Below are 24,916 nucleotides of genomic sequence, written 5' to 3'. Positions count from 1 at the left end.
AGTGCCAGCTTCAGTTCACGGTGGATGAATGCAAGTTTGAAATGGAAGAGTTGGAGGAAAAGAGAAAGTGAAAGGATGGGAAGATGGATTGAGAATAGTGTCTCGGTCAACTGGGGCTGGAGGGGGCAGAGTGCCTTTATGAACTGTTGGGTGTGAGACAGTGTGATCATCAGGTAACTTTTGGGGAAGTCATGTCTGCTAAATGCTTAAAAGTAATGAGAATGTTTTATATTTAATGGAAAAATTCAAAATTCTTAGTTTTTTTTTACTTCCACTACAGGTGAAGAAATGTTGGATATACTCTCAGCTTAAAAGACAAAACTGAGCAACTACTTGTTTCTGCACATCATCGGCGTATAATTATGGCCACTCTTAAGGGGTCAGCTTTTTTGGAGCTATTGATGGCCAGATTTTGCTGGTTTCTTAGAATTGCACCTAATCAAGTATGGGAACAGATAAGTAACTGGAACCTTTGTGGGTCTTGTCTCACAGCAACAGCATGCAGTTCATGAAATAGCATTTCACAGCAGTGCGTGTATTTTCCACGCTGAATTTATTTTGATTAAATTTTTTGAGGTTGTTTTGAGTTTCCCAATCAATGTACATAGCACAGTACAAGGTAACTTTGAACCCAAACTATTGAGAGATAAAAAATGCTGCCTTGAGTTTAAAACCTCTAGCAGCAACTCTTTCCTGTAAACTTGTGTTTAATCACCAACATTGCAAGTTTTTTTCTTTCCAGAACAATTCATCTGTGATGGGAGTGTGCTCCCTTAACTTAGGTACTTTTTTTTAAAAACAAATTTACTTGAGATGCATTTCCTGTTATTTTGAAGGCATTGGGACATCTGACTGACTCCACTAAAAACTGGATTGTTTGTGGGAATACGGGATTACTGGCAGGTGTGCTCCCATGCATTTTGGGCAGAATCCTTGGGACAGATGCAGGGCTAACTAAACCCTGAACAAATTCTGATTTGGTAAACATTTGCTTCTCTCTGGACTTTGCCAGGAATTTGCTTGCCGAGTCCAATCCTGACAGACTTGAGACTTGAATACCAAGAAATTTTATGCTTGGATCAGGATTGTGCTTGGGTCAGGACTTGATATAAACTGCTTGTGCAGATTTTTGTACTTGGAAAATTGTTGATTGTTAATTAATGCAGAAATTCAGGCTGAACAAAACTCAGCAGCAGGTGCTTAAAAGAAGTTTTGCAAAGCTCGTGTTTCATATTTTTAAAATATGATGCTTCTAGATGGAATTTGGCAATGGCATGACTGTATTCATTGAGCTGCGTGTTTGAAAACTGCGTAAATGGAATATTTCTGCTGGAGATGTGATTTTTGTAAAATGCTTTGCTTTATAGCTGCAATCTTGTACAGTAGGAATTGTTAGTCCATGTAATTCTGTGCTCAGGTCTCAGTTGTGCTTGGGTCAATCTTGAGCCCGCTGGATCTGATGTATAGTGTATGTCTTTGACTGTAGCTTCAATCCTAGAACCTTTCGGAATTGCAGATTGAAGAAAGTTTGCTGCACTCAATGTACTATTCGTCAAACCAGCTGGAAAACTTTCCAAGCTCTGCTTTTCTGCTGCAGGTGCAGGCCAGAGCTGCAGGGGCAGCTTTCAACAAAGTTACTGTTAAATTTACTACTCCGCTGCGACATGGGAGTTAGTATTTCCACGCATTTGTGAACTTGCATTTGTGTCGCTGCTGTTAACGAGGACAGTCTTCATGTGAGTGATTTTCTTGAAAGGCACAAATTCCATTGCGTATAGTGACGGATAGTGACTCATGCTTGAGTGGAAAGGAGGTGAGCTTGGTGCTGCATGGACTGTTCGGGCAGCTGCTCCTTGTGAATTGTCTAATTAAATGTTTTTTTCATGGTGTGTTAGAGTATCTGGTTTGAAACAGTTATACCCTGATGTATTAGAAAGGAAAGCTCCTGAGGTTTGTTACTGCAAATAAGATGCATATTGAAGTTCTTTTCTGGGATATTTATATTCAGCGGTCCTTTCCTGCTGCTGCTTCACTGTCCGAACACAAAATGAATTACCATTATTTTTGATGGTTGACTTGACAGCTTTTGATGTCCACTTGCTTTACTGCAGCTGTTGCTTTTAACAATTCCCTTCCAATTTCCACAGCCTGCTCTGTTCACTAACAGATGGTAGTCTAAGGAGCTACTTCACTGAGTTTAGTGCAACTTGTGTGACACTGCATTGTAGATTTGTTATACAGCTAGACATTTGTGCTCGAGGTAGCACTACTCTTTCTCTACAGTAATTATGGTTTATGTTGAATAATGAAACACGCCAATACGGACATGCTTCTTCATGAAAGACACTTCATGCTGTTTGTTGGGGCCTCACATCAGGGGACTGGGATGACGAGTCTCCTGTCTGATACCTCTTGGAATCTTAGATGAGCTAGAATAAAACCTGCCATTAGGTTTGATACTAATTGGCAGCTAGGTCAAAGAATTGGAAATGCTGCACAATAGAAGGAGGTTGTTTCATTGTTTGGGGGAGGAGGGCTTGTACATGAAGCAGTCACTGTGGCTGTGGCCTCCGTGGCTATTAAACATCACTCGTCCACAGCCAAACATGTATAATTTAATTGCTGTTGTGTTGTTGGGTTAAATTCGCCTCTAGAAGAAGCTCCTGAGCTGAATCAGTGTAGTGAAGTGAGTGTGCATCATTGACAAGTCACTGCTCATGAAGTGATAGGATGTGGGTTTTTGTCCTTCTATGATTCCCAAACTGCATTTTCCTATAAGATGTGCTCCTGATCTTTAAAGAGTTCTTCGGAGCAGCAGCTAGGTTAGCTGAGTTTTCCTCTGAATGAGGAAGGGAGAATCGGAGGTTGTCCTCATTGTACTTCCACAGCCCCCAGCTTCATCCCTGCCCCAATCCACATCCATGTGAAGCATTTTCCAGAACATATCAATGTATAGTGGAGAAGTTGGAGACCAGGTTGATTTCTCCTCCCCTCTCCTTTCCTCCCCATTCTTAGTCCACGAGTGCAGAGACAAACTGTAGCATCCCAACTGCTGAGTTGGCTGAGATCAACAAACTCAGCGTACAGCAGGGATTGAATTGGGGAACTCCGGACAATATGGCTCACGTCATTCACTGGATGCCTTTATTCACTAGGCTATGGGGGGAGCTTTTGTATCTTTGTTTTAAGCTGTCAGAATTGGCCCTGTCTGCTGGGGAATAGCTTGCAGCACGACAGCATCTGTGCAAGCAGTGACAAAAATAACTTGCCAAATACCTCGCATTGTGTGCCACTGAGCACGAAGGTGCCAGGTTCGATCCCTGTGCTGTGTTAGCTAGCATCAGCCAGAGCAATGTGTCTTGTGGTAGGGAGAGTTTTTTTTTTAAAAAAAAGGCCTGTCCCTGTTTCTGATCACTACCCAGTGTCCCCAATAGTAAGTACATGCATGTCTCGTGAGGACAGGATCAGGCTGAATTGTGATTTTTTTTTTCCATCTTTTCTTCGCCCCACTCGGACCATCCTTTGCCGAGTTATTTAGCCCACCAACACTTTCTAACCAGACTCAAACATGGAATGACCCCTTGGGCAGGATACTGAAGGGCTGCTGGAGTCGTGCTTAAACATGAGCTCCAACCTTTAGGAGAAGAGTGTTAAGGGGAAAATCTGGAACAAGAAGGCTTTTTTGGAGGGAGACTTGTTTTGTTTCGGGCTGTGCTAAGCTGAGAATGGAGGTGTACTCTGCTCCTGGAGCATTGGGACTTATAAGTTGCACTGCATCTAATGGTTGTGCTTATGATATTTCTCGATACCCTCAGTATGTGGGTGTTGATCTTCGGCTCTAGCAGCTCTGGGGAATTCCAGGCTCCCGTGGGCCTGGCATTATGTCAAGATTTCAGCTTGCATACCACCTTTATACTACTGTGATGAATCTACCCAAATGCCAGGAGTAACTTAATACAATATGATCTTAATCCTGTACAACCAAAATAAAAATTACAATTATTAAATAACAGCCCTTGCTCATGCTATTTTCCCCTGTTTCTTAGTTATCTGTCTTTATTTCCTTTTCTGCTTTTTAATTTTTATTTTATTTCTAACTAACAACACCTATTCACTTACTTAAAAGCTTTTTGAACACGTTCTTAATCCATTTTGGAAGTAGGATCTACACTGGGGAAAAGTAGCCTCTGAAAGCCTTGTTTAAGCAGTTCGAGGTTTGCAAGACCATGAGGTCAACATTTGCTGGAATTTTTCTTGATCCAACACACAACTATCGCTACACGCGTTTTCTAGTCCATCGCCCCGACAGCCTGATCTTGTCTGGTTGAGCATGTCTGCAGTGCTCAGAGAGTCAGTGGAACTCTGATTCCAGCAGAAACCCAAATGGTTGCTGCCGCTTCAGCAGTGTGCAATTGTTGGAGCAGCCTCTGCTTTTCTTATGTTTGTAAAAGGAAAAGTGATTCTTTACTGTCCAGTGAGGTGTGTGATCGATAGATAGTAATCCACCAGGCAAAGATTTCCTAAAGTATCGAACGTGCAATCAAAGGACAGAGGGAGGATGTGACTCCTGGCAGGGATGTACAGGGAGTTGCTTTTGTGTGAGTGAACTTCTGGGCAGCATAAAGTAAACAGGAAGTTTGGTGTGGTGGGATCACTTTGTTCAGCAAGCCAGCAATTGTGGCCACTGAAACCCAGTGCTGCAGTGCGTGTAGAGGCTGGTAATGGTACAGTATGTGTTTTCAATTGGAAGCTTGACTTAAAGTCTGCGTGCTCCACATAATTTGTACATTCAGACATAATGAGGACTGAGCTTTAATCCAAGACAGCACAACTCCAAAATGTTCTCTGTTATTCGAAGCACTTCCTGTATGTGCTTCATGTTTTCATATAACTCCTGTGGCAGGTGTATTTTTAGTAGCTGTTTAGTCAGACTGGCTACTGTCACAGGAAGTGTTTGAGTTGGGAAACAGATGGCAACTGTGATACAAGAATAAACGATCAAGGCATGTGCTGTGTTTTTGTCCACCTTTCTCCTGCCTCCTTCACAATCAAATCCATTAATAACTTAACCCTTAACCTCTCTGTTTACTATAATGTAATGTTCAGCAGAGAAGGTGACCTGTTAGAATGTTCAACTCTGTTGAAAACTCAACTTTCAGTGTTGAGATTTCCTAAGGCTTCTCTTAGTGTGAAGTTGCAGTCACACCTTATTTGTGTGGAGAGGGGCAAGTTGATCGGGAAGGGGGCAAGTTGGTGTAACTTCTTGGGTTGCTCAAGCTCACGTTCTAGTGGATGCATGGTTCACAAAATCACCATACAGCTCAGAAACGATCCTCCCACATGCACCACCTAGTTTAATACCACTCTCCTTGATGCTGTGATTGGAGATGGTTGAAGGCAGGTATGTTTCTGTTCAGCAGGGAAAGGAGTCTTAAGAATTTGGAAGGTCAGCTTCAGGAGTCGAGGCAAGAGGGTGGTGAGAAAAAAACTAGTGAACTAAAGGCAATAGTGAATGTGTGTCTGGTATGCCCGGGGAGTACCAAACCCCAGTTTTATAATTTTTGCGTTCCTGCAAATTGATGGTGACAATAACAGCAGTGTATTGAGAGAGGTTCAAAACGAACATTAGAATTGGTTCCCTGAGGTATTGTGTCTGAGTAGCAGAGCAAGCATTTGTATCTTGGGTTCCCGATACAGTAAGTTCCCTTTCTTGGTAAATCTGAAGAAAGCATGGAGTGGAGCAAGCCAGCTGACTCCTTCAAGGGAGTGAAGAAAAACAAATTTGGGAATATGTCACATCAAGATGCTCGTGATCTGTTGGTATAGTTGTGGATTTAGACTGGGAATAAGTAAGCTGCCAGTCCCCTTGGAAGAAATATTTTTCTAAATTGTAGCATTTTTAAAAAATCTAGTGACCAGTTGAGGTCATTATAGACAGAAGATATGGCATATAAGCTACAGTGTAAACAGATTGGAAGCAGCAGGAGCATCTCAAACATTGCCCCATTGATGCTGTTGTCCGCTCCAGTTCTGCCACAGCCTTGGCGTAACAGCTTGGAGCCAGCAGGAAGAAGGCAATCTGTGGAGCTTGTTGTATTGAGTATTGTAGCAAGTATACGGTCCAACTTGGGTATGGTAAGATTAGTGTAAAATATTTTATTACAGCGTGCCTGGAGTGATGTATCTTGTACGGTTTTAGGGTGAAAGGACACTTGCGGATTTGACGGCACTGTCAGTTCTTGCAGACCCAGGTTTGTGCCAGTTGGGTCAACCCACTGGAGAATCAGGGCCCTCCTTGGAAAAGCTTGAGATAGTGCTTCATTTAGTGCTCGTTGCAAGAACATGCACTTCTGTTCAATCCCCACCTGAAGACACCACAGGAGTAGTATGCACCATTTTGGGAACCCACTATAGATAGAAAGGACCTATGCAAAATCACTAGGAATGATACCAAGATATAGTTACGATAAAAATTCTAATTGCGTTCAGCAGAGCAGAGGAATGGGGGATGGTCTAAGAGAAGAGTTGGAAGTTTTTGAAGGGTTTGAAGATGGTACTGACAAGGTATAAATTTAGGATTAGTACTAAAAGCGTAGAGGGGAATGTTGGAAGACTTTTGTTCATTACTGGAATACAAAATGCATTACAGCAAGTAGCTAGTGAAGCCTGGTCAATTATGACATTTAAGAAGGAATTAAACAGACACAAAGGAAAATATTCAAGAGTACAGGAGAAGAGCAGTGAAATGGGATTAGATTAGATAGTTGCAGTTGGAGCTAGCACACCCGCAGCCACAATGGGTCAAATGCAGTAATTCCGTGATCATGCAGAGTATCTCCAGAGTATCATTGTGGCGTCTACACATGAATAGAATATATTGAGTGGCACAGATGGTCAATTAAACAGCTCATTCTGAGATTTAAAGCAATCTCCACAGAGACTACTTGGGCCATGTGTTTGACCAAAGGAGTTCCAAATGATGTGTCTTGGCCCATTTTGTGATAGGTGCCCTGTGAAGCTGAACTGTTGTAGAAGTCCAACAAATGTTAAGAAGATCGCTGACTGCTTTGTAATTCCCCCTAACAAGTATTAGAAATAACTGTGTTTGAGGATGGGGGTGCAGGATAGTTTAATGGGTGCCATGTAGATTTTTATTCAGGCCTGCGAAGCCTGTTTGTATTGACCCGAGACTAGAACACAGACTGCACAGCCTTCCATTGCTTCTGTGATCAGGCTCCTTTTCCCAATTCTCATAACATGCTTGCTGCGCACTGGGTTCATGGAAGTGAGAAGGTATGAAAGAGTGAAACCAACTTTTCTAATGGAATGAAGGTAACTAAGTCCCCCAGGATCACTCATGGTTTAGGGCCTTGTGCAATTATCATAGTGTTGGACAATAACTGACCACCTGAAGGATTAGATTTGTCTTGCAGTGTCTTTTAGGTTTTGACAGCGTCATTAGCCATTAACTGAGAGAACATTTTACGGGTACGGTAGCATAGTGGTTATGTTACTGGACAAATAATCCAGAGGCCTGGACTAAAAAAAAAATCCAGAGTCATGAGTTCAAATCCCGCCACGGCAGCTGGTGAATTTAAATTCAATTAATTAATTAAATTCAATTAATTAAATAAAAAATCTGGAATTAAAATACTAGTATCAGTAATGATGGCCATGAAACTACCGGATTGTCGTAAAAACCCATCTGGTTCACTAATGTCCTTTAGGGAAGGAAACCTGCCGTCCTTACCCGGTCTGGCCGATATGTGACTCCAGACCCACAGCAATGTGGTTGATTCTTAATTGCCCTCTGAAATGGCCTAGCAAGCCACTCAGTTGTAAAATCTCACTACGAAAAGTCATAAATAAGAATAAAACCAGACGGACCACCCGGCATCGGACCACTAGGCACTGGACACGACAACGGCAAACCAAGCCCAGTCGACCCTGCAAGGTCCTCCTTACTAACATCTGGGGACTTGTGCCAAAATTGGGAGAGCTGTCCCAAAGACGAGTCAAGCAACAGCCTGACATAGCCATACTCACAGAATCATACCTTTCAGCCAACGTCCCAGACTCTTCCATCACCATCCCTGGGTATGTCCTGTCCCACCGGCAGGACAGACCCACCAGAGGTGGTGATACAGAGATATACAGTCAGGAGGGAGTGGCCCTGGGAGTCCTCAACATAGACTCTGGACCCCATGAAATCTCATGGCATCAGGTCAAACATGAGCAAGGAAACCTCCTGCTGATTACCACCTTACCGCCCTCCCTCAGCTGATCAGTCCTCCTCCATGTTGAGCACCACTTGGAGGAAGCACTGAGGGTAGCAAGGGCACAAAATGTACTCTGGGTGGGGGACTTCAATGTCCATCACCAAGAGTGGCTCGGTAGCACCACTAGTGACCGAGCTGGCCGAGTCCTGAAGGACATAGCTGCCGGACTGGGCCTGCGGCAGGTGGTGAGCGAACCAACACGAGGGAAAAACTTACTTGACCTCGTCCTCACCAATCTACCTGTCACAAATGCATCTGTCCATGACAGTATTGGTAGGAGTGACCACTGCACAGTCCTCGTGGAGATGAAGTCCCATCTTCGCACTGAGGGCACCATCCAATGTGTTGTGTGGCACTACCACCGTGCTAAATGGGATAGATTCAGAACAGATCAAGCAGCTCAAAACTGGGCATCCATGAGGTGCTGTGGGCCGCCATCATCAGCAGCAGAATTGTATTCCAGCACAATTTGTAACCTCATGGCCCGGCATATTCCTCACTCTACCATTACCAACAAGCCTGGTTCAATGAGGAGTGTAGAAGAGCATGCCAGGAGCAGCACCAGGCGTACCTAAAAATGAGGTGCCAACCTGGTGAAGCTACAACTCAGGACTACATGCATGCTAAACAGCGGAAGCAACATGCTATAGACAGAGTTAAGCGATTCCACAACCAACGGATCAGATCAAAGCTCTGCAGTCCTGCCACATCCAGTCGTGAATGGTGGTGGACAATTAAACAACTAACGGGAGGAGGTGGCTCTGTAAACATCCCCATCCTCATTGATGGCGGAGTCCAGCACGTGAGTGCAAAAGACAAGGCTGAAGCGTTTGCAACCATCTTCAGCCAGAAGTGCCGTGTGGATGATCCATCTCGGCCTCCTCCCGATATCCCCACCATCACAGAAGCCAGTCTTCGGCCAATTTGATTCACTCCACGTGATATCAAGAAACGGCTGAGTGCACTGGATACAGCAAAGGCTATAGGCCCCGACAACATCCCGGCTGTAGTGCTGAAAACTTGTTCCAGTACAGCTACAACACTGGCATCTACCCGACAATGTGAAAAATTGCCCAGGTATGTCCTGTCCACAAAAAGCAGGACAAATCCAATCCGGCCAATTACCGCCCCATCAGTCTACTCTCAATCATCAGCAAAGTGATGGAAGGTGTCGTCGACAGTGCTATCAAGCGGCACTTACTCACCAATAACCTGCTCACCGATGCTCAGTTTGGGTTCCGCCAGGACCACTCGGCTCCAGACCTCATTACAGCCTTGGTCCAAACATGGACAAAAGAGCTGAATTCCAGAGTTGAGGTGAGAGTGACTGCCCTTGACATCAAGGCAGCATTTGACCGAGTGTGGCACCAAGGAGCCCTCGTAAAATTGAAGTCAATGGGAATCAGGGGGAAAACTCTCCAGTGGCTGGAGTCATACCTAGCACAAAGGAAGATGGTAGTGGTTGTTGGAAGCCAATCATCTCAGCCCCAGGACATTACTGCAGGAGTTCCTCAGGGCAGTGTCCTAGGCCCAACCATCTTCAGCTGCTTCATCAATGACCTTCCCTCCATCATAAGGTCAGAAATGGGGATGTGCGCTGATGACTGCACAGTGTTCAGTTCCATTTGCAACCCCTCAGATAATGAAGCAGTCCGTGCCCGCATGCAGCAAGACCTGGACAACATCCAGGCTTGGGCTCATAAGTGGCAAGTAACATTCGCACCAGATAAGTGCCAGGCAATGACCATCTCCAACAAGAGAGAGTCTAACCACCTCCCCTTGACATTCAACGGCATTACCATTGCCGAATCCCCCACCATCAACATCCTGGGGGTCACCATTGACCAGAAACTTAACTGGACCAGCCACATAAATACTGTGGCTACGAGAGCAGGTCAGAGGCTGGGTATTCTGCGGTGAGTGACTCACCTCCTGACTCCCCAAAGCCTTTCCACCATCTACAAGGCACAAGTCAGGAGTGTGATGGAATACTCTCCACTTGCTTGGATGAGTGCAGCTCCAACAACACTCAAGAAGCTCGACACCATTCAAGATAAAGCAGCCCGCTTGATTGGCACCCCATCCACCACCCTAAACATTCACTCACTTCACCACCGGCGCACTGTGGCTGCAGTGTGTACCATCCACATGATACACTGCAGCAACTCGCCAAGGCTTCTTCGACAGCACCTCCCAAACCCACGACCTCTACCACCTAGAAGGACAAAGGCAGCAGGCACATGGGAACAACACCACCTGCACGTTCCCCTCCAAGTCACACACCATCCCGACTTAGAAATATATCGCCGTTCCTTCATTGTCGCTGGGTCAAAATCCTGGAACTCCCTTCCTAACAGCACTGTGGGAGAACCGTCACCACACGGACTGCAGCGGTTCAAGAAGGCGGCTCACCACCACCTTCTCAAGGGCAATTAAGGAATGGGCAATAAATGCTGGCCTCGCCAGCGACGCCCACATCCCGTGAACGAATATAAAAAAAAACTGACTTAGGGTCTTGTTCTCCTTACTCAAGAAGCCTTGTTTTATCACAGTATGGAGGATATCGGGGTTAGAATCCAATTGTGAGTGGTGAGAGAAGCTGAAGTGGTTAAGGAAGAAATGGCAATATCCCTATTGGTACACACCTATGTCAACAGGTAAGACTAGTGCAAGATGGAAATTCCTGTGCATCAGTTATTTGCAGCTGAGTACAGCTTCTTCATCGGAGTCATGACAGCTATAGAGAATTCAGAGCAAAACTTATTTTCCTGTCAATTCACCCTCTCTTACCTTCCTTCATGAAGGTGGTTATGGTTGCTGGTATATACTTCCAGGAGCGGTGTCAATCTTTGAAGCTTGAGCCCAGACTGAGTGGTGACAGGCAACTTTACCATGGAAGACATTATGATTGAGCCTGATCCTCATCTGGCATTCGCACATTTAAACTTTCCAGCAGGGTTCATTGGATAACTTTTAGCACAGGATCCTTGGATGATTTTTTTTTGCATCATCTCCTCCGGCCTAGGGTTGCTGAGGCCAATTCTAGTGCAGCTACTATTGCCCTAGCTAAGATCTGCTCGTCAGAACAGAACAAAAACTAAACCTGGGACCTTCTGTTTTGTATGGCCAAGTGCCACATTTAGCAGTGTCTGCACTTAGTAGTTTGTTTGAGGGATCTGAGAGGGAGGCTTCAAGATATCAACTTCATAAGAGTGTCAGTCGTTTGGTCGTTATGCAGTTTATTATTCTCATAGCCCTATATTTACATCTAAATTTTAGCAAAAGCTAACTTTCCACATATGTAAATTTCTGAGAAGAGCACTTGCCTCTTCTTGCATTTTTTTTTTAAACCTCTTGTTTCTTTCATCCTCTGTGAAGCTACAGGGATACCCAATAGCCCTGTAATATTTTGCCAAGTCGTTTTTCTTTACATGTAACCTAAATAGTGAGTGGAGGTGCATTATTGAACTGCAGACAGCTTAACAGTTGGGCTTGATCCTGTTCTTGCCCAACATTCGCAGGTCAGGAGTGGAAACCTTGGTTGTTCCCACCCCCACCCCGCCGCCAGCCTGCTTAATTTCATTTTATTTCACCTCTCAAGCCGAGGTGCACTTCGATCACTGATAGTCACCCAACTGGAGTTCGACCTCGGGTAACTCGACACAGACTTGGGACCCTCTGGTTTGGATGACTTAGTGCTGCACTAGGCAGTACCATTACTTACTTCGAATGAATAAATACACCTATGCTATTTGCCTTAACTACTCCTTGTGGAAACACGTTCCACATTTTTACCACTCTTTGGGTAAAGAAGTTTCTCCTGAATTCCCCATTGGATTTATTCACAACTATTTTATATTTATGATGTCTAGTTTTGGACTCGCCCACAAGTGGAAACATTTTCTCTACGTCTGCCCTATCAAACCCTATCGTTATCTTAAAGACCTCTATCAGGTCACCTCTCAGCCTTTCCTGATAAGGATATCCTCTCAGTTCTGGCATCATCTTTGTGAATCTTTTTCACACCCTCTCCAATGCCTCCATATCCTTTCTATAATTTGGAAACCAGAACTGTGCACAATACTCCAAGGTTCTATTTGAGTTTAACATAACTTCTTCGCTTTTCAATTCTATCCCTCTAGAAATGAACCCTAGTGCTTGATTTGCCTTTTTTATGACCTTATTAACCTGTGTCGCTACTTTTAGTGATTTGTGTATCTGTACCCTTAGATCTCTTTGCTCCTCTATCCTATCTAGACTCTTATTATCCAAGCAGTTTGTGGCTTCCTTATTCTTCCTACCAAAATGCACCACCTCACACTTATCTATATTGAAATTCATTTGCCAATTACTCGCCTATTGAAGTTTATCAATGTCCTCTTGCATTTTGACACATTCTTACTTTGTATTAACTACACCCCCCAATTTGGTGTCGTCCGCAAATTTTGAAATTGTACTTCAGATTCCCAAATCCAAATCACTAATGTAAATTATGAACAACAGTGGTCCTGGCACCAATCCCTGTGGAACACCACTTCCCACCTTTTACCAGTCTGAGCAGTTACCCTTAACCCCTACTCTTTTTTCTGTTTTGTAGCCACCTTTCTATCCATTCTGATACCTGTCCCCGATTCCACATGCTCTGATCTTAGCTATGTTCTGCAATGCGGTACCTTATCAAAAGCCTTTTGAAAATTAAAATATATTACATCTATTGCATTACCCTTGTCTACTCTTTTTCTGTTGCTTTTTCAAAGAATTCAATAAGGTTGGTCAAGCATGACTTCTCCTTTTGAAATCTGTGCTGACTACTCCTTATATTTTTGTTCTTTCGATGTCTTTCTGTTACATCTTTGAGTAAAGGTTCCATTATCTTTCCTACCTCCGATGTTAAGCTAACTGGTCTATAGTTCCTTGGACTTGTTGTATCTCCCTTTTTAAATATAGGAATAACATCAGCTGTTCGCCAGTCCTCTGGCACTATTTACTTTTGTAGTTGTATATTATATATATGTAATAGTGCCTCTGCTATCTCCTCCCTAACTTCTTTTAATATTCGTAGGTGCAATCCATTCGGACCAAGGACTTTATCCTCCATAAGTTTAATTAGTTTATCAATTATCTCCCCCCTTTCTATCTTAAATGTTTTGATATCTTTTTCAATCTCCTCTTCTAGTTCTAGTGTGAGTATGCTATCGGGGAAGCCTTTTCATCTATTATAGTTGAATTCTTGAAGCAACAGAGTTCTTCGAACAGAGGTGGACTGTGTTAAAATGGATCTGGAGAGAATCATCAAGTATTCCATGATGTTTGAGCATCCTGACATAACTTATGAGGAAGGGGGAAAATTCTGTTTTTGGTTACATGTGAGCATTACCTAATTAGAGAAAAATTTGACAGCGGGGAAGGTGGTACTTAAATTAACTGCCCTCCCTATTCCATGAGTTGTCACTTAAAAAAAGTTTAATCACTCAAATCCACAGCTGAAGAAGTAGATGTTTTTTGTTTTGCTGAAATGGCAACTTGATGTATTCTGGGTGGATGAGTCTCCATGCAGCCCAAGCACCTACTAATTATTCCAGCCGAGTAACATTCAGTATTATGATGACTGGACATCATCCTGTTCTCTTTAGTGCTGACATTTACTAGCTGTGCTGAGTTTTTTTTCAGACTCTTTCAAGAGCCTGCATTATGTAGCCACTTTTGTCTTCAGAATATCCTGTCACAGAGGTTGCCTGCAAAACTCCATGAAAAATTTCAGGGAAACCTTTTTCTTATGAGTACCCATTGGTTCTGCAAACTTTCAGTTGATCATTATAGGTCCATGGCTGTGGTTGTCTGTGAAATGTTCAAAACCAACTTCCTTTCTTTTCATTATAACTACACGTCAAGAAGCAGCTCAACAGGAAGTGGTTGTGACGTGCCATACAGTCTATGTACCTTCACACGGAAATTTTGAAACGGTTTTAGTACACGCTGTAACTTTATAGTTTGGTGCTGTATGTTAAGTGCACTGTTTTTGTTTGAATTTGGGGGGAAAAGGCTCAAGTTTTCCAAAGTCTGAAAGATGAATGTATTCAAAAAACAAGTTTCCTCGTCACGGGGTGAATACAGAAGATCCCTCTCAGACCCAGCTCACAGCACCAGGAATCCCACCAGTCTGAATGCCTACCAGTGGCGCACACCCTCAAAACCAAAATGGAAAATATACAAGCGGGCCCACTCAGAGCCAGTAAAATCAGTGAATGCTTCCAAGTGGCGCACGGCCTCAAGGTTTTCATGGAACGTGAGCAGGAGGATTTTTTCCGACATGGATGACGTCAGTTCAGAAGACCAGGAAGAGCCAAGACTGGCTAAGCACCGCCGTAGAGGTCTTAAATACACTGGATCAGATGATGTCCTGGAGCAGCATCCTGCCCTGGCGGTGCAAGCAAACACCAAACCAGCAGCAATCCCTTACCACCGATCCATCTCTGAACCTGGTTACTCCTCACACATAGAGAAACCACCTTTGAGACAAGTCCACTCAGACGCTGAGCAGAGAACTGATTTTATACGTGGCTTCTTCACAACGATATCCAACCGACTTTCAAGGTTGTTGAGTCACAAAGAAGAGCCAGATGTGGAGTCAGTGCAGGAAGGTAATATCATCAATCCTGAGAGGAATTGAGGGAGATTTAGTGTGAAAAGTATTTTAATGAGGGTTGCTCAGCAGTTTTTTCGTCTTGGGCCAAAAGACATATGAAACTAACAGGATTCACTCAGTGCTGTTAGTTATCACATTAGTCAATAAAGCATAATTTGGAATCTGAATTTGAAAACAAATTGTCTCTTGCTTGAATAATTTTCAGCTGTGGAGGGTTTTGTGCAAGAGGAATATAAGTCATCAGGTTAACCTTTCACCTTCCAAGATTTGCAAAAAGTTCTTGTTGATCAAGAAATACATGTTTCTCAGTTCAATGAGTTATTAATGCTCAATATTGAAATTTTAGAAGGTGCTAACTGGGCATGCTTTGAAAGCTAAAACCATTGATTATTCAAAGGGTTAATGCCATTGAGGTTGTAAGTTGAAGGTGGTTTCCACTGCACTGTTACAGGGATACTCTGCTCGGGGAGCCTGTGATTATGCATCAGGCTTAATTTATGAAGGAAGTGATTTTTATATTCTGTTGATGAACTTGGTTGTGGGGTTCAGAATAATTGGAGCCGGAGCGAAATGCATCACTTCCAAAACGAGCCTTTTAATTCGGACCCAGATTCTGTGTGCTGATGTGAAAATTGTCCTAAAGTGCCACTAGGTTGTTAGTGCAATCTGAATAGATGAGGAACGCAATGTCTGTTCACTGCAGTGAATTGTATTTCAAGTCATTTCGTTGGCAATATTTTATCAGTAAGCAAGAAATTTCTGTTGTCAAATGCAAAGGTCCTGGATGCTTTTCCAGCAGCCTCTTTAGGACTAATAGAAATCACAATGGCAGACAGTCCAACTTGATACAAAACTGTCAGAATTTAAATAGGCATTTTGTAGTTCATAGTGATGGTTGTAAAACCTCAACATGTATCCTCTTAAAATTTTTAAACTGGTTGCTGTGGAAGTAACGAGAACTGTACTTTTATCCATGCTGTCATTCACCTCTGGTTCAAGACTGATATTATTAATCTTGCTCCAAAGCAAACAGGAAGTGGTGTCATAGCTCAGATGCAACCCTCGAGCATACTGTTGGCACATCAGACATTATGACATTAATCCCCTTGTACTGCTTTGTCCTAACGAGAAAACATTGTGATGTAAGGCTGTGATTTGGTGGCTTCCTTTTTTGAAGAAATTGCAGTTCTCAGTTTTAGTCTTCCACATGGCTGAATTGTGCTGGAATTAGTTTCCAAATCCTTCTCTGGGTTTAGTGTTTTGACAGTCCATTTATATACTGCATTCATGTATAAACTGGGTTTGTCTGTGCATTTTAAGCAGTTGACCAGAAACACTTTCCAGAATTAAGATGATTTTTGGTTACAGTAGCAGTGTTGTGCTAAATGACCGTATCAGCTCTTAATGGCATTTAAAAAAAAACTGAATTCTTGGAAGAGCCAGAAACAACTCCCACTGAAAGCTTAACTCCCATGTTGCCATATTGACTACTGGGGTGAATTTGTGTTGCAGCAGGTTTTCTGTGTTTAAAATGTAAAACAGCAGATATGATTGGCATTATGATGATTTAATTATGTTGCTGTTGTGAATCTGATAGTATTTTGGAAAGTGCTTTTACCATGTGGCAGTGCCCTTTCAAAGCAGATGTTGCTGATAGAGTAGGCCATGATGCAAACCTAAAACTTGCGTTTGGATATGGCTATTGTTTCTTGAATGGATTACTAAGCTCCATCATTAGTTTGCTTCTCTGTTTAGTACAGTAACAACAAACCTATCATCAGAACTGCCAGTGTTATTCAAGTAATGATTTACACAGGTAACAGACTGGCTTTAGGACCGTGTGTCAGATTGGAATGGCATGATAAAAAATGGTACTTTATGCATTTTGAAAGGTGACCTCTGATCGCTGCTGCAGCTCAGTAAAGGATAGGGCAGATTAATTTAGGCAGTGAGTGCTCGCTTGGAACAGTCAAGCTTTTCTCTGCCTGTGGCGTAATCCACTGTCTAAGTGGGAGCATTATACAGAGGACATAGTGGTCGGGTTTATCCCAAAAACATTGCAGTTGAGACTAAGATTTTTATGTGTGCAGAACCAGCAGACAGCTGTCTACTGGGTAGAAATAAGGTACATATGTGGAGAAGATGCATATTATACAAACAGTTATCAAAGTGAAGTGTAGATTGTGAGCTTAAATTGTAATATTTATGAGTGAATCCTGACACAATAACTTCGTCGACTGTGCATCAAGGCCAAAGGTCTCTGACAAGTTCTTAATTGACCCTGGGAGCTCAAGGCTCAAGCTAGCCAGATGTCTGCCCGAATCCAACGTGCAATTTATTGTGGATGTGGTGAGTTCTGCAATCTGAATTGGTTCTGGGAGGTCAGTAAAGCCACCTTAGAGACTTCTCATATTGACACCACTGGGAAGCAGAGCAGGATAATTTGTTTTTCCCAATTGAGAAACATTGGTGAAAGGGCCAAGATCCATAGTTCAGGTCACTACCAAGGTTAAAAAGAGCAGGAGAGAAGACAAGAAATCTAGTCTTAGGGGTTAGCAGAAGCCAAGCTTGGGTTTTCAAAAAAAACTGTATGTTGTAGGAATTTATATAATATAATTTAATAGTGATGAATTTGCTGATATATTTTCTTTAAATTACTGATGTAAATGGCTTTCTGAACTGTAAGTGAAATTTAATTGTTGTTCGTCCAAGCCCCAAATGTGCGCGACAAGCATGTTCACTTGGATCTAACTGCAGACATATGGGGATGAAATTCCTCTTAGAAAAAAGAGGAGCATGTCTCTCTTTCTCTGTAATTAAACATATGTAATCTGCTAACAAAATGACAATCTCAGAAATTGCATATTTCTAAGTTGCACATTCCTGTGAGTTCATTTGTGATCTGTTAATTAGGAAAGAAAATGTGCTTTCTTCCATTGTTTTTCATAAGAATTTCAGGCTCAGTGTTTTTGAACAGACTTGAAATGAGATTCGTGCTCACCAAATCCATTGCATGTGTCAAACAAATTAGCTTGGGGTCAAGCAGTCGTGTTGCTGAGTAGAGAGACTGCAGTGTGATTGGCTAGAGAAAGGAGACATTCCGGATAGAACCACAAGCACACTTGAATTTTGAGACGCCATTGGGAAGTTAACTCCCAACATTTTGTTTCAGCAGGAGGTGCTTGAGCTACCTTTGCTATATTATTTATATTGTTAATAAACTTTATATGTGTGTATATATACACACAAATACATTTTTTATATGTGTATGTATATGTGTACACATATATTAAAATGTTTGCATGTATGTATATGTGTGTGCGCATATGTGTATACGGTTCTATACATACATATAAGATCAAATGATGTTTTGGAGAAAATGATCATGCAGTTAACCATGAGGCTCAGTGTAAATTCTGGTCATCAGTGTTAGAAGCGGGACATTTTGCTTAACTTCCTTTTTGTATCTTTTAGTGAACAGCCATTTTTATTGGATTGGATCAGTGCTTGTGCAGTTTCTTGCATCATCCTGCTATAAATCAAGTGTTTATGTACCTAATCAATTATTGGACCAGATCAAGTGATATAGTCTCAATGCAACTTGGCTTTTTAATTTGGGTTCTGTCTTGAGATCTGTTAGGTGACTGCATCAGGTCATATGTTTGCGGAATCAGTTATCTAGTTTTAGCCTCAAAAAAAACTTTTTTTGTGTATGTGTGTGTTTCCTGTATAGACTGTTATTCAGACAACTCTGGTTTAATGTTGAAATTAAAGCGGGCACTCAGTGGTTTAATAAATGGCAAGTGCTGTGATTGATAGTTATGTGGAAGTGAATTTGTATCCTGGAATCCCATTCATCCCAGAGCTGTGATGTATCTTGGAGATTAGCTGAGTACGAACATTCTTGAACACCAAAGGCCCCCAAATGTCACCAGTATTTGTAGCTCTGTTTACTGTATGCAGCGACTTCCTTCGTGTTACAGCAGCTGTTTCACACTTCAGAGCAGGTTCTAAACTGGGTGCATTTGCTTCCCAGTTAATCTATATTCATATTTACAGTATCGCGGTTGTATTTATTCTCCTTTTCTGCTTCCACTACTATGTTTCCTTTTCAATTTAATTGGGTGTGGATGGTTGGGAGGGGAGAGAAGACTGAGTAGCAGGCTTGACTGTGTATGCCATGAGTGCTGTTTCATAGTGCCCCTGAGGTAGCAGCCTGCTGTGAATTATCCAACTTAGTCGCAGGGTTTACATGTGGCATCAACTTTGGGGCTGGAATTCAATTGCAAACCTTTGAATTGGCAATCCACTATTCTGTCACTTGAGTTACCAGAACTGCCCAGTTGATTTGTATTTGATGCAGTATTTGGTTTATTTCAGATTGCCTTCAGAATGAGATCAGGTCAGGGTTCATGTTCGTCATGAGTTTATTTTGAAGTTGATGCTGTACGGTGAAATTATGTGTACATGGTCCCTTTTCTTGTTCTCAGTCACGCAATGCTTGGTTGAGTATTTAATGTTTAGAATTTCCCTTTTCCCTTCTCGGCACCTCATCCCCAAAATAGTGAAAGCATGCATTTAGAAAAAGGAGTTGGATAGTCTCAAAAGGGGAAGCTGGGTCTCGTGATTTACTGGCTAGGTAAATACCTTGCCCACTGTGATTTTGAGCTGAACACAACAGGAAGATCTCCAATTTGATCCTGGTCTTAGCTGAGTTAGCTGAACTTTCCTGGGGCTGCAGAAGAGGACCTTCAAATGGGCTGTGTCCCTGGATTAGTGAGAGCAAAATCAGTCAGGATTCCATTCCTGATGGTCATCCAATGCTTCCTGTAGCAAAATACATGAGGGTAGACATAGGGTCAGGGCAGGATTTGGCTTGGCTGTGGTGCCTCCCATAGTTGAATAATTTTCCAGCTCACACAAGAAGACCAGATGTTGGGGCTGTGACATAAACTATGGTATGAACTGCAGTATAAATTGCCACCTCCAGCAGAGGAGGAATGCTGGACAGAGAATCACCACTACCAGCTGTTGTACATCTCCTGGTGACCAGCAAATGCAACTTGCATTTACATAGTTCCTTCAATGTAGAAAAGCATCTCAAAGTGCTTCACACAGGCTTATCAGATCACTCAAAAGATTGCATAGATGTAGTCTCAGCCAATGGGTGATATGTTCCTGAAAGATTAAGGACATTTTTTAAAATTGTGAGGTATAGAATGAAGAAGGGATGAACAAAATTTGTTTACCAAATGTTAGTGTAGGTTTCTCCAATTCAGCAGCTGTGATTTCTCCCTGGATTAAAAAGATATAGATGTGCTCTACCTCATTTTAATTTGAGCCTCCCATTCCATATCCAAGTGAGCTGTCCAGATGGTGTCCTAAAATGTTAGTGGAGTTTAAGCTTAGTGGAGCTTCAGGAGTTTTTTGCAACTTCTCAGCTGTCTGTACTGATTTCACAGTGAACATAACGAAAGATGACCCAGTGTTGCAACCTATTGATGTAGCAGCATCTTACATCATGGAGTGGCACACTGTGGGTGGGTATGCTCCAGCTGTTGACATTGTACATGGGTCTGTGCTCTCAGCTAGATTGTTGAGGGCAGAAAGTGGGAGGAGAGAAGGATGTGTACCACTCCTGGTATATAGCTAGTCCTGACTTTTACTGACATGGCAACAGCTACCTCTGTCTTAAAGATTAGTATGGCATTTAGCGCAGAGAGAAGCTTATAACAGTGGGATCTTAAAAACAAAACTCAAAGGGCAAAGAAAATATTATGATTTGTGTGAAATGTTGAAGAATGTGACTTTACTGTAATTAACACTCAACCTGTTTGGAGTGGTGTTAAACTCCTTTGTTTTAATTTGGATCGAACATAGGAACAGGATTGGGCCATTTTGCCCCTCGAGTCTGTTCTGCCATTCAATTAGATCATGGCTGATCTGTATTTTAACTCCATCTATCCGCCTCAGTTCCGTAACCGTTAATACCCTTGCCTAACAAAAATCGATTAGTTTTAGTTTTGAAATTTTCAATTGATCTATCCTCAGCATTTTTTGGAGGAAGAGTTCTGCATTTCCTCTACCCTTTGTGTGCAGGAGTGCTTCCTGACATCACCCCTGAATGGCCTAGCTCTAATTCTAAGGTTATGCCCCCTTGTTCTGGACTCTCCCACCAGAGGAAATAGTTTCTCTCTCTCTCTACCCTATCAACTTCTTTGATCAGCTTAAACACCTCAATAAGATCACCCCATAATCTTTTATATTCAAGGGAATACAAGCCTAGTTTACGCAACCTGACCTCATAATTTAACCCCTTTAGCCCTGGACATTGAGTCACAATGGCTTCAGTAGAATCGTCTTTTTAAAAAATATTTATTGTGTTCCTGTTAACGTCAGGTGCAGTTGGTTCCAGATAAATCTTGTGCTTTATCCCATTCTGATCACGTTAAAAAAAAAAGTTGTTTCAAGTTGCATTCCTTCCTGACCCTGGCACAAATCTAAACAAGTTATTTATCTTTTCATTGCTGCACAAACTGATTACTGGTTATTTTCCATATCAGTAATTTTTAAAATGGCGACACAGTGGGGCAGCACCAAGTGAAGCTAGCTCATGCCCAGTATTGTCTACTTGTTGAGTTGCTGATCTTGCCTTTGCACCACGGTGAGGCAGACTGTAGAGTAAGCACTTCTCCCAAGACAGGAAGGGATGAGATGTTTGAACAAGAGCCATCCCAGACCCCTCTATTGCATTTCCCAGCAGCTGGCTCCAAGGAAGCTTAGACAGAGGCATGGGAGCATATTGCCCACTCACAACCTTGGCATTGAATGGCACGGGTGAGAATTGGCACGTGGGAATGTGGGGGAACAGTAGATTCAAGTTGGGGGAAAAAAATGCCATTTCAATTTTGATGGATTCTGTTGCAGTTTGAGTGGTTTTAAGTAAGTTAGGTTACAAGTGTTGTAAATGGTTGTGCATTTGTTTCATGTAGGTTTATAAAAATTTTGGTCCGTGTGTCAGGCGTGAGGTGTTGTTATAAATAATAATTTCTAAACATTGTGTTTTGCCCTATGGCTCCCTCCCACACAAACCTTCCAGTGTTCCTGAAATGCAGTCCCACTGGGCCTAGTGTCTGCACTGATTATTGGTCATCACTTTTTGATCCTGCCACAATAAATGAAAGGACCATGCAACATGATAGTTGCATCAAATAGGACTAGACAACTAAATGTAAACCCACCAGCATCATTGCACTTACTTAGGCCTGGTGAATGCATTGTTAAATGAGCAACTAGCATTTACTACTCTCATTTGCTTTTATATTGCATTGTACTAATGTTTTGCCACCAGATCAGTTTTTTATAACTTGTTTCTGAAAGTGTGCCCAAATGATAATCAGTATCATAAACACGTTAAAGGGTTGGAGATTGTTTAGAAGAAATGGAAACACATTGAATAAATATGCTGAGTTGTTTTTGGTTTGAATATTTGAGTTGCTGAATGTGAAAGGATATACCATTAAACCACTAAGTCGATGTGATGTGACACGTTGTTCTGATCAGTGGGCTATGGGCTGCTCCTACAACCAGAAATATTGATTGCACAAGAGCATCAGGATGATCCTTCCAACAGTGACGAGGAGCCGTTTGAGACCTTGTCTTCTGAATGCAATTGCACATTCTTTTAAAAAAAACTCACCAGTTTCCTCTTCTTCTGAAGCCACTAATTCCTTGCTGGATTATGAATCCTGGTAGCTTGCTGGTGACCATTAATTGTGTGAGTCTCAACAGTGACACCGAGCAGGGTATTTGATTGTACAGTACGTGACATCTGAGCTCAATCCTCCTCTCTTCCAGCTTCAGACATGCACGCCTACAGCAGGGATCGCTGGCTAAAAATCAGCAGTGGAAACCCAGGCTGTTTATTTTCCCTTTTCCTTAAACCTAATGTTCTGCGACCAATTGTTGCACTATCTCAGCAGCAACTGGGAACTGAATTTGGGAACTTGGCTAACCACGGTTAGCTTTTTTTTACACCTGTAAAGATTTTTGCAATGGGGCGGTATGTTTTCATGATGACACATCTAGAGATGGGACAGCAGTTCGAAGTACACTGATGTAACCAGGAGAAATGGGAAATGTTGGCTGATTTCTAAGATTACACAGATTGCAGTGCTCAATAACATTTGGATAGAAGCTGATGACTTGTTATTGGAATTGGGTGTAATCTTTAGCTTCCAAGTATTTTGACAATGGGTGGACTGTTTCAACGGAACTTTCTTTTGTAAACAGTTTAGAATTAGGGAGATGTGCGTATCTAAGTTGACAGTCTGAACTTTTAACAGCTTTTATTTGTCATGTCGAATGTGTTGCACTGTCCAAGTGCACTGTCAAACTGCCCCACAGATTGAAGATATTTTCTCCTGCACTACACTGATGTCAACTTTGTTTTGGTGGAGGTTAAAATTTTGCCCTCATCAATCAGGGTTAACTTTGTGCTAAGGAATGGAACAGATTGCTATTTTGTGCACTCAGTATCAGCTTCAAGCACTCTCTGGTTAGAACAGGTGAAATTGGTTGTAGTTCCATTTACTCAGCCCAAAAATATGGATTCCAACCTCAGAAAAGTGAACCAAAGCAAAATACTGCGGATGCTGGAAATCTGAAATAAAAACAGAAGATGCTGGAAAACACTCAGTAGGTCAGGCAGCGCCTATGAAGAGAGAAACAGAGTTAACGTTTCTGGTCGATGACCTTTCATCAGAACTGTCATCAGAAAAATGAATCCAACCCATATGACATTCCCACTTTGATGCCAGTCCTCTTTGTAGTGCCTCTGAACGACCGTACCAGTTTTCATGCTGTATTAAGACCAGTGTTGTGTTGTGACCCCTTGTCAAACAGGAATTGGATTGAAATTGCCTGCAATAATTTTACACAGCACCTGAGACTTGTAAGACAACCATCTGAAACATGGATCAGAATCCAGGTATTACAGGCAGAAGAACAGTATGCTGACCCATTGTATGACCCAGACCCTGTGACTAAAACTTTTAAAGCAAGTGCAGTATATGCTGCGGGCAAACTTAATTCTTGTCATGCAAGCTGTACTTATTAATGATCTATGTTCTCATTAATAATGAGATTCTTTCATAAACACTTCCCAAATGTGCACTGTTAACTTCCTGTATTAGTTGCCCAATCTGGGTTAGTTGCCATGGTGCTTAATTCACTCATGATATCATTCTCATCATTTCCAGTTTAACTGAATGCAGCTATTTAAAGAAACTGAGGCCCACTTTGTTTCTTGTCGTTTTGTATTCATTGATTATAGGTTGTTCCTGCATATTGTTAAAAGGTTGCTGGAGTAGGCCAAGCTGCACTGCTTGATACAGTTATGTGCAGAGCATTAAGCCACTAGAAAACTCCTCTTAGCCGTGGTTTTGCATCTCTGTGGTGCTGACATCACTTGACATGTAAATGAGACTCTTATTTCACTTTGTCGTAGTAGCTGTCAAAATTATGCTTGTCGGCCCTTGTTGGCAAATGTTCATCATCTAGCAAGAATCTGCAGAAAGTTGTTGAAGTTCAAAGGCAACTTAAAGAGGCCTGTAAATCAGCCTCACAGCAGAGGCAGGCTGGTATTTCTCGAAATACAAATTGTTCAAAATATTCCGTGTCAATTTTGAGCTACCAAGAAGTATCTCAGAACAAGTGACTGAAATAAATGAAGTGCACATCCTGTGCATTATATTGTAGTTGATCACTTCTGGCTCAAAAACTCTGTCCCACGTATGAATTGCAGTCTTATTCCAATTTATTTTCAATGATTTTAAATCTACCAAAGCATATCCTTCCACACCGCAAGTGCCACATATATAATCTTTTATTTCAGCTGAGGAAACCTAAGGTTTTGTTTTTCCGTCCTCCTACACTGCAGGTTTGTCATTTCCATTTGCTGTTTCCCAACACTAAATAACGAAACACGGTT

At 42.2% G+C, this 24,916-nt stretch overlaps 1 protein-coding gene across 5 annotated transcripts in view; it reads left to right on the top strand.

The window, feature by feature from the left end:
• rasal2 (RAS protein activator like 2) overlaps positions 1-24,916 on the top strand; it is a 323,907-nt gene that overhangs the window by 61,663 nt on the left and 237,328 nt on the right. Inside the window, exon 1 of one of the 5 annotated variants that reach the window (XM_067990764.1) lies at positions 918-980. The exons of 1 other annotated variant lie outside the window; for it this stretch is intronic. Coding sequence is in view for 3 of the 4 variants with exons in the window: in XM_067990762.1 (XP_067846863.1) it covers positions 14,347-14,920 (574 nt within the window). In the remaining variant the exon portion in view is untranslated. Of the gene's footprint in view, positions 1-917; positions 981-14,279; positions 14,921-24,916 lie in introns of those variants that run through there. 3 more of the 5 variants (XM_067990762.1, XM_067990760.1, XM_067990761.1) reach the window with 3 other exon arrangements.

The sequence above is a fragment of the Heptranchias perlo genome, chromosome 9 (assembly GCF_035084215.1).
Source record: "Heptranchias perlo isolate sHepPer1 chromosome 9, sHepPer1.hap1, whole genome shotgun sequence".
Taxonomy (NCBI): Eukaryota; Metazoa; Chordata; class Chondrichthyes; order Hexanchiformes; family Hexanchidae; genus Heptranchias; species Heptranchias perlo.
This window is presented reverse-complemented; position numbering and strand designations above follow the sequence as displayed.